We start from the raw sequence: 10,346 nt of genomic DNA, 5'->3' as shown, positions 1-10,346 counted from the left end.
CAACCTCTGCCTCTGTAATTTACACACTTTTTTTATTGACTGAACAAGGAGAGAAATGTGTGTAAAGCTAATAAGTATGTTTAGAGTTTATACCTGCCTCCTCCCTCCAGCTCAAAATCCCCAAACTAGCAACACCGTAATCTTCAGTGAGTGAAAATTGAAAACAGAGTGAAAAATTGAATATTGGGAAGCCAATGGACCACATCCACGGCCGTCCAAAAAGCAGAGGTAGGTTTCATATGGTGAGTAGTCTGCTTTTCTCATCAAGCCCTGTGTTGGAGAACATGTTCACTCATTCTTATGGCAGGAATCTTTTCAACACCAGAACTGAAGACCCTGCAGCGCAGAGGCCCCACGAGCCTCCTGATGAGGGCAGCAGAAGCAGGACAAAAAAAAAGCAGAGTTAGAGAGAAGTCAGGATATATTCATATGAAATGTGGACTGCTTTATTGCTCATGAAAAGTGGAAAGTTGATGCATTTCTGGTACCGATCCAACACAACGCTGAAGACAATTTTCCATTCCGTGTCATCATTTTAACCGACAGTGTGCCCTTGTCATTGGTTTAGACATTATGGCAGGCCTGCTCCGTGGATGGGATGTAATTTGATGTATACTGTGGTCACTGTTGTAAGATGTATTTTGACTGACTGGAATTATTGCCACATACACTTCGGCGAATGTTACAAAAAGTTGCATCATATGGAAATATTTTGCTTCACGTCAAATTCACATCACATCCTAACACGCCCTAGCTGTCATCATCGCTTATGTGGAAAAGCTCTTCTGCTAGTTTACACACAGTCACTGCACACCACACAAATGACCCTGTAACAAATAATTTCAGAGAGGAGCTACATTTGGTCATACAACATTACTTAAAATTAATATGTGGGGGAATACAGATGTAAGTCTACAGAGGGCTGAAAACACTACACTCCAGCACACTCTCACACACAATTTGACTTTCACTGAAGCGCCGTCTCCACCACACTGAATGCTATGTATATCACTACAGTTAAACACACAATAGCCCCAACCAATGAAATGATTTATCCAGTGACTTTTTCCACCCTGACTGCTGTGCAGTTGTACATCAGAGCCTGACCCTAACAGGCCAAATTAGTCAGTGATGTATTCATTAATTTGCTGAAATATTAGTCAATTAATCATTTAGTCAGTTAACAAAAACTTAATTAACAAAAAGTGATAATATTTAATTAAGCAGGTAATTTAACATGAAAAAAAAATTCAATCATTCTAGACTATTTCTGGTATCACAAATATAATAATTTCAGCTTTTCTCAGTTTAACATTATTGTACATTAAATACTTTTGAGTTTGGTCTGATGAAACAAGCAATTTTTCATTATCTTCATATCCACATACATTTTAAAAAGTAAAAAAAAGGTGAAACTATAATTTATGATTCATTTTTATTATCCTTTATGCAAAGAAGTAGTCTCATCGAGAAAAAAACATCAATAAAAAAACATCAAACAAAGTTAACACACACACACACACACACACACACACACACATACTCACTAAGTGGTGGTTAGTGGTTACACATTTAGAAAAACAATGACTCAATTTAATAAATAAACCTTTATAGTCATTCTTTGAGCATAGTATTTTAAAATATTTAAGTAGTACAGCATCTTAATTTTTTTACATTTTTTTTTTTTATTTTTTAATGAAGAACATAACTTTTGTTTGAATATGCGATACAGATGAAGTTAAAACATCCTGTGACCTGACATTAACATGACTATTGAGATGATGATCAGTTTTTGCGGTACAGATTTATAGATAATTAAAGAACCTCCCTTCTGTTGGCTTAGGTAATTATTTATTTATTTATTTATTTATTTATTTATTTATTTATTTATTTATGACCAGGGCAATAGGGCTTGGGGGTAAAAGGGGACTGAGTATCCAGGGCCCTCGTGTCAGCAGGGCCCACCATAATGCCAGAATAAATAGCCGTTTTTACAGGGTCCAGAATTTTGTGCAACGCCCCGTTTCATGACCAAGGATATGGGGGTGAGATTGACAATAAGAGTCCTGGCCAAAAAAAAAAAAAAAAAAAGTTTATCCATCTATCTGCTCTGCACAGATGTTTCAGCTGGAAGCTCCGTCTTTATTTCTCAGCCAAATGCATCTAAACGCATCCTTGAGCATTCCTGACGGGATTACTGGGCCAGGTACCATCCACTGGTCAGGAGAGATAAAGAGAGAATGAGTCAGAGCGAGCGTGCAGCACAGCCTGCTTGTTTTCACGTCTTGCGCTGCGTGCTTGAGCAGATTTGCCTTGATAAAAGATAAAGGCTCTTTGATAGGCTGCAGGTGCGCTGCTTTAATGAGCATTACCACCCCCCACCCCCGCTTTCTTCCCTGCGAAAACGCACCACAGACGCACATCTGCACATCTGTCATTCGATGCTCTGCAGCATCTCCCTGCTCTCTCCTCCCCCTCCTCCCTGCCTGTCACTCATCCCCAGACTCTCTCACACGCTCAGCACACATCCCACGCTGCATTATTTGAGGAACCAAAGCGACGTCAGAGATTTGCTATTCAATGAAATAGTTTTCCTGTATTGATACAGCTTTTCGTGGCTTGCCGAATCCAATTGAGCTGCCCAAAAAAACATCCAAACCCCACCCACACGGGGCATTCCAGGCAGGCTAAAACAAACGCTCGGAGAAACAGGAAAAAAATACAGTAATTCAGATGCAATTTGGCCTGTTAGAGGTACCTTGGAGAAAGAAAGAAACAGGGGGAGACAGACAGATAGAGAGAGGGATGTTAGGTGTTTGTTTGTGGGCACTTGCTTCCCCTTCATTCAGAGCCTGAGGTGCCAAGGGAATAACTTGATGACGTGGGTTGTGGCCTGGGCAGGAAACGTTGGGAGGAACTTGTGACTTTATATTAAGTGCCGGGGCGGTTAACAGGAAAAGATAACCTGTTTCTGTTGATATAGCAGGGAAGTGTGAATTCTTGGCACATGCGAGATTTCGCAGAGAGGAACAGGCACGACGATGCCTTCCATGTCTCTGATTGACTGGCTCACTGGAATTTCCTCGAGTTCACTGTGGTTTTGTTTGGGTGGCTATGATGGAGTGTTACAGGAATGCTTAAGGGACATTCCCGCCGTAAGTGAAAAGGTGTTTCTTATGCAAGGAGAGATACTGTTGCATCATAGTGGCCACACAGTGTAGTCTTATCAATGCCCTCTTGAACAAGCGGCCTTGTTATCTGTGGTCTTTTTTTGTGATGCTTACAAGTAAACAGTTTAGTTTAAGCCGACATACTCTCCAAGGAGTTGTTCAGCAATGACTCAGCAGATGAGCCATTTAGAGAAATAACATGGACTGATCATTATCTGGCAAGGGTGTGTATATGCAAGTCACATGCAGGACAGAAAAATCAGATAAATTATTCTAAGCCTGCTCTAATTTTAAATTTCTAGAATTTAGCAGAGGGAAAAATATACATATTTAAAAATACATTTGTCAGATGTTAACAAACAACAGAGCATTCTGTAGTCACTGTGTGTAATTATTACATCAGTGTGGTGAGATTATACTGCACCTCCCATTGCCTGAAGAAAAAAGAAAATGCCCATGTTACACTTGAGTAATAACAGGTTGTTACCACCACTTATTGCTGTATGTGTGCTCACTGTATAGATTTAAAAAATATATATAATGCTTTTTTAAAATGCTCTTGCATGGGATTGCCCTTTGCAGCAAGTGCAATGCTCTAATTTCATCACACAAACACACACACACACACACACCATCAGCATTTATGAAATTAATTATTACACATGCAAATTTCTAACAAGCTTTGCTTTATTGCCATATATTAGGAATAATTTCCTAGTCCTACACATTTTCTCACTAACTGCAACCGAAATTTGCCTCAATTTATTTTTTATTTTCTCAAAAAGCCTTGAAGCATTTTTAATTATTAAAAAAAAATCACAGTAATTGCTAAAATTAAATTTAAAAATATTGCATTCTTAAGCAAAAGCGCAAGTACACTTTCATTATTAGAAAAACAATTTTCATTGAATTCCTATTCAAATAGCTAACACTGTGGTATATTGAGTATTGCTGATTGGCTGAACACACACACTTTCTCCTCTGCTGCCTCCATCCAGTTCAGTCAACCAAACGGAAACCCAGTCAGCCACTCAGTCAGTTAGTCAACCAGCGAGACACCTAGTCAAGCAGTCAGTCAGTCAGTCAGTCAGTCTGGTGTTTGGGCAGGGTGGAGGCTCGTAGACGGGCCCTTTGTCTGAGCAGAGAAGCCCCAGACACAACAGTGGCTGGCCCCGGCCCCTCACAATGGCCCTCCACACAAAAGCCCCACACACTGGGACAATGGGCCGGGCTCAGAGTGGGGGTGGACCACTGAGCTGAGGTTACCCACCTGCACACTTCAGGACCGGACCCCCACCACTACCCCACCTCTCTACACACACACACACACATACAAAACCCCCACCCATCCAGCTGTAAAGAGCTGCTGCAGGTGTCTTCCTGTGTCGGTGGCACGAGGAGGAAGCAAGGAGATGGCGTGCAGTGAAAGCATTAATTTGGGTTTTACAGCAGAAGATGAGCCATGACAGAAACCAAGACACGTGCAGTAAAGTTACTTCAGGTCAAAGAGTGTCTAGCTGTGGACTAGAGCTCTGCTGCTGGCATACATCACTCACAGTGACAAGAAATTCTCACGAAAAAGAAAATAAAAAAATATTAGATATTGCTTTAGAGCAAATATTGATTTGTTTTGCAGATAAGGGATAGGTGTGTTTCTATTTTTTTTATATTTCAGTTTTATAATATCAATGACTAAATATTAGAACAAAATTGATAATTATATAAACATGTTTGAAATATAATATATGACTATTTTTTAAAAAGTCAGGAATTCTCCGTTTTAGATTTAAATAAGAGGCAGAAAATACAATTCCTAATTTGAATGCAATTTTGCCACTGAGCATAGCACATTTTACAAAAAAAAAAAAAAAAACTCCACTAGCTTCAGTTAATAATTGTAAATATGCCATTAGAGGCCAGAACAATTTTAGGGTTAAAAAACCCTAATTAAAAATATATATAAACAAATTAAAAATATAATTTAAACACACCACACAAGACCTATAAGAAAAAAACACAGGCTCTAATATTCTCTCTAACACACACACACACACCCACCCACACACACACTCACACAAATACAGATGCTACAGCAGCCAGTGAAAAAGTAAAAAAAAAGATGTTAATAATTTAAATTTCCATATTTTACCTTAAGAGTTGAGGATCGTATTCTGAGCTCAGAGCACTGATATTTTTTCCATCAAAGCCATTCCCATGATAAGTTACTGAATGTTACTGGCTGCAACAAGTGGTCTGCTTTCCTCACTCTCCTTTTCATTGGATAAAAAAAGTGTCAATCAGCAGCCCGCTCAAAATGCTGGTGGATTCATATTGGGAGTGTCACTACATTGTACCAGGATGCCTCCATGCACAGAAATGCTGCAGACTTGCACTTCAAAGAGTGTGTTTTTAGACTTTCACTGATAGAAAAATGTAATGCTATTTTTTTCCTGCAGCAAATCTGAACATTTAATGGATAAAACTGTGTGTGCATGTTAAAGTGAATTTACACCAAGTGTAAAAAGCAACAACAAGTCACATAGATTTAATTTTCTCTTTTAATTGATTGCAACACATTTTATAACCACACATTACAAAATGCACATCAAATATTTTATCAGGCTCAGTTTGCAACCTTATTGATAAGAAAAAAAAACTACCAAAAATATGCTTTTACAAAATAAGACAATTATAATAAAGTAAATGCCACTTTGGATAACCGTAATCAAAAACCCATTTTTTATTCTACATAAAAAAAGCTTGACATAAATAAGTTAGTATAATTTCTCAGTGTTTTTACAAAATTATGTACATAGGTACATTGCAAAGATTTACACAAATACACAGGCATGGTGACTGCATTTCTGAGACAAGCTGTTCTCTTTCTCTCTCTCCATCCATCCAGGTGTACACTGGTCTCTTTGAATATAACCCAAGCTTTAGGTAAATAAAGGGAAGCTTTTAGATGCTCACATTTGCATCCTCAGCAGGCTAACAACATTGGTGAAACAAATACAAACATGAATGGAAATTTAAATCTAGGTTATCACAAAAAATGTGAAGTCAATTAAGGAGCACAGGCGGTGCTGGCAACCATACCGAAGCAACCATGTATTTGGTATTGTAGGACATTCAACCCTTTTCAGAAAACCTCCTCTCTGAACAGAATTAAGGCTGATGAAACAAAAGGAATATAGTCAAGGAGAGGATGACTTTACAACACAACCTGTGCAGTTTGTATGGTCTTTGTCCTTCAATATCTGAGTACCTCACAACTCCTAATCAAACACACACAATGTGGCTGAGGTGTGCAGGAGAACTTGAGAAAAAAATAGATCATATTCCAGGATTCAACTGATGCTATAAAAGCATCCATCTCAAAATAAATAATCGGGTGATGTAAAGGAAGTCCTAAAAGAAATATTATGTTTTTATTCCTGTGTTGATTTCCTGGGGAAATTGATCTTATAGGAGAACCTGCACTTGGTGACACTGAAGTGACCAGAGGAAGAAAAAAAATAAAAAACAGATGAGCTACATTTGTACCGTTCTTCACTGCTGAGTTAGGAAGATGACAGAGTGAAGATACACTGTTAAGAAACTGTAAGAAACCATGATTTTGTTTTAAATGTAGCAATTAGGGACTGTGTCAAAGTCAGACTGCTTCTTAGAAAAGAAAATAACAAAAAAAAAAAAAACAGAACAGCATTTTGGAAACATGTATCAAACTACACTGCAATTCTTCAAGTCAAATCAAAATTCACACCTTTTTACATAAAGGATTTGTGTCAAATCATAATATTTTTTTATGTGCTACATATGGAGAAATATAATATAATATGTATATTTATTTACACACAGGTAGTAAAAAAAGGAGCAAAAAAGGAAATCAAACCTAATTGCACACTGCTACATTGACTGCTTTTAGAGGCAGTAACTTTTTAATTGAGTGCCACAACTTTAGTGTTTCTATTCAGTGCTTCAACAGCGTCCTCCCCCGTCTTCAGGAGAGTTGATATGTTTCTGATGCTGTGTAGTTTCTCTTCCAAAAATCGGCCAACACTGAGGTTTCCCACACAAAAGGGGAAATACATCTTCGGCTCTGTAGGGGAAAATTAGATGAAAGAAAAAAAACAAAATAAGAGTCTGCATGGGTGAGGCGAAGTTATGACACTGGGCTTCATGCATCACTTGAAGAAAACTTTTGCACATCAGTGAGAAGGGACAGAATATTTTGTGAAGAATGACTTTGTTCTATATCCTCTTGCTTTTTGACAGAGATCATTAACTTGAAAGCAACAAGACAGTATGCAAAATATAGTGTGAAATGCACTGCAGTTTCCAGTGACAGTTGCAAGAATTGATTTTCACACTGAGCAAAATAATATAGCTGAGAAAGTAGAAGGTGTGAGTATAAATTGGCACCTGTACTGCCTTGAATTTTGCATTTATAATAATTTATAGGTGGTTGCAAGGCAAATAACAGCTAACATGCATGTTAAAAATGTAAACTCATAAACTCTTCTTCCTCAAAAACACAATGTTTTCTATATATTTCAGTGTACTAAAACATATTCACAATCATTATGAAGACTTCACCCGTTCCCACAAATTAATAAATATACTAAAAAAGCAAGTTTGGTTGTTTATCCTGCACTGCAGCCCTGACAGTTCACATCCTGCCACGACAATACAGATTTCATGCCTTTTCTCCCTCCGCCGTGGCCAACGAGCGCACTTGATTTCTGAGCTGCACGGCTCCTCTGCACACTCTCCGCCGGCAGAGACAGATGTGTGTGTTGTAACATTAGTGTGCAAAGTGTGTGCAGCGCTCACACACACACACACGGACACACACACACTCACAGAGAGAGAGACCAGCCCCTTCCCGTCCCTGCTCTGCTCTGCGCTGAGGGCAGTGGCTGCTGACGTGTTACTACTACACTGTTGTTCAGCACACTTGTTGTTTACAGTTCAGTCGGAAACTCAGGCTCGCCTTTGCAGGCAGCGGTTGTAGTAAAAAAAAAAAAAAAAAAAAAGGTGTAAATGTACAGCCACGTTCTCTCTGTTGCTACTCATAACTGCCCCTGTGTCGATCATAGTGAATCGAAACAGGTTTGAATGCGAAAATACAGCTGAAAGCTTTGGTAAAGTCGACCAGCTGCGGTAACTATTTTACTCACTATTACTACTTAATGAATGGGGCAGCCTGACGACACCGTTAAAGTGCATTATATGTGTAAAAAATATATATTTTGATTGGAACACTTGAACAGGTTTGAAATTAAATGTTTAATCTGAACTGCAAAGGGGCTGCGTTATGAATATCTTATTATATTACTGAAAAAAATCTATACCTATATTTTTAAATAGGGTTTTGTTTGATTTACACCTGCCTTTAGAGACAAACAACAGCAGGAAGATGAGGACGAGACTGACGCTGATAAACAACCAACTCAAGTTACACCATGCAGAAGCCCATTAAAAAAAAATACATTTTTAAGAAAAAGTTGCATTAAAGACAACATAGTTCCTTACCGTTTCTCGTCCTCACGTTTGCCTCTTGGGACTGGTCTTTCGGGGTGTGTGTTCTGCAGGATGGCTCAGGCTTGGACAAGTCACCTCATCTGAGTTGGTGTGTGACCTCTTATTTTGGGCCGAGGGGTCTGCAAAAGCAAAGTGAACAGTCAGTAAAAACTACTGGAAAAAAAATAAATAAAATTAAAATTAAACAATGTCCAATTTCCTTGCATGCTGCATGTAAGCTTACACTTTATGGTGCAAGTTTTCATTATGTCGTAATTTTAAAAAATATATTTTTTCAGCCTGGGGAGCGACATACCACCACTGTGATCGATATGCTGCAGTGAGCAGCAGCCAGGCTACCTGCTACACTAGAATACAGTCGGGTGAAAAATATTGGTCATTTTGTTGCAAATCTAGTACCGTGACATGCAGGTCTTTTCCTGAGCCCGGTGCACTGCTCCTTGCACTCCATCTGCCCGTCAGACCTGTCGATGTCTTCGCTCGGAGCCACCACAACACAATTATGATTCCCATTTAGATCCACATTGTTATTCCCAGCAGAGCAGACGCCCTTCTCCCTCCGCGGCTGCTTGCTGTAGAATTTCGGGACGTCTCTGCAATCCACTAATTCCCAATCGAGCCTGCCGTTGGCCAGCGGCGTGTGATTGGCGAAGTCGAAGCCCCACTTGGCGGAGGCAGCCTCTTCCATCTCCCGCAATTGTCCCTTTAAATCCCTCTTTAACTCTTCGTGATCCACCGAGCCGAAGAGGCTTCTGCAAGCTGACGGTTTTGGGTGATCCGACACCCGGGAGTCCGTCCGCTCCAGAGTCGGGCTCCCGTTTGATAGTCGAACATCTGACATTTTCCCCCAGAGAAAGGCAAAATTTTTCAAACAGCCGGGAGCGTCCAGTTTTCGCAAGAAAAACACACACCGCTCAAAAACAACGGGTATCTCCTCGTCGCTGCGCAAGATCCAAAACAAGCGTAAAACGACTTATGCCATGCATACGTCGGGCTGGAAACGGTAACGGTCGCGGTGTTTTGAAGCCGAAAGTAGTCTCCGCGGATCATCAAAACAAAGTGCCCAGGAACTGAAGCCGCTCTGTCAATTTCGTCCCGTAGTGAGAGGAACTGCGGACAAACCTTCTCAGTACCCAATATGGCGATTGAGAGATGTGTACTTGGGATTGAGAGTGGAGCTTGACTAGGGGGGTGAGGGGGGAGGAAAAAATGATTGACACACAGACCTATTTAAATGCGAAAGAGGCCGCTCATTGGTCAAAGCGCCTAGGCCCGCCCACTTCTCTTAAGGTGGAGCAACGAGTTGCGGCTGGGTTTGCAACATCCAGCATGTCTGCAGATCACAGCAAATCCTCACACTCCAGGCTGCTCTGGCGAAGAAAACATGAAACATTTAAATTGTAACAAGCATTTTAATTTCTGGCTGAGAAAAGATGTTCTCTTTTATACTAACATTTAAATAACTGTTTAATGCAATTTTTAAAACTACTAGCAAAAACTAGTCAGGGTACAGTGAGACATAAAATAAATTGAAACTACCTAACTTATGATGATCCTATATACTTTTTTTTTTTAAATCACAAAATCCACCTTTGTATATAAATAAAACTAGAATTATTGCATCATGGT

At 39.6% G+C, this 10,346-nt stretch overlaps 1 protein-coding gene across 1 annotated transcript; it reads right to left on the bottom strand.

Annotated features, from left to right (window-relative positions):
- Positions 1-5,710: 5,710 nt before the first annotated feature.
- On the bottom strand, positions 5,711-10,051 carry cdkn1bb (cyclin dependent kinase inhibitor 1Bb). The gene is made up of 3 exons (XM_059335913.1): positions 9,117-10,051; positions 8,709-8,836; positions 5,711-7,272 (listed from the first exon to the last, which is right to left on the bottom strand). The coding sequence occupies exons 1-2, from the start codon at positions 9,556-9,558 to the stop codon at positions 8,721-8,723; spliced, it is 558 nt and encodes a 185-aa protein (XP_059191896.1). The 5' UTR covers positions 9,559-10,051; the 3' UTR covers positions 5,711-7,272; positions 8,709-8,720.
- Positions 10,052-10,346: the final 295 nt, after the last annotated feature.

The sequence above is a fragment of the Centropristis striata genome, chromosome 6 (assembly GCF_030273125.1).
Source record: "Centropristis striata isolate RG_2023a ecotype Rhode Island chromosome 6, C.striata_1.0, whole genome shotgun sequence".
Lineage (NCBI taxonomy): Eukaryota > Metazoa > Chordata > Actinopteri > Perciformes > Serranidae > Centropristis > Centropristis striata.
Note: the sequence above shows the minus strand (reverse complement) of the source record. Positions and strands in the feature narration are given on the sequence as shown.

Bases quoted from the DNA above. Each gene is read 5' to 3' on its own strand.
- cdkn1bb (XM_059335913.1), bottom strand. From the start codon at position 9,558: ATGTCAGATGTTCGACTATCAAACGGGAGCCCGACTCTGGAGCGGACG. The intron at 8,837-9,116 runs GTACTAGATTTG...TTGCTTTTGCAG, and splicing joins GAAAAGACCTGCATGTCACG to ACCCCTCGGCCCAAAATAAG.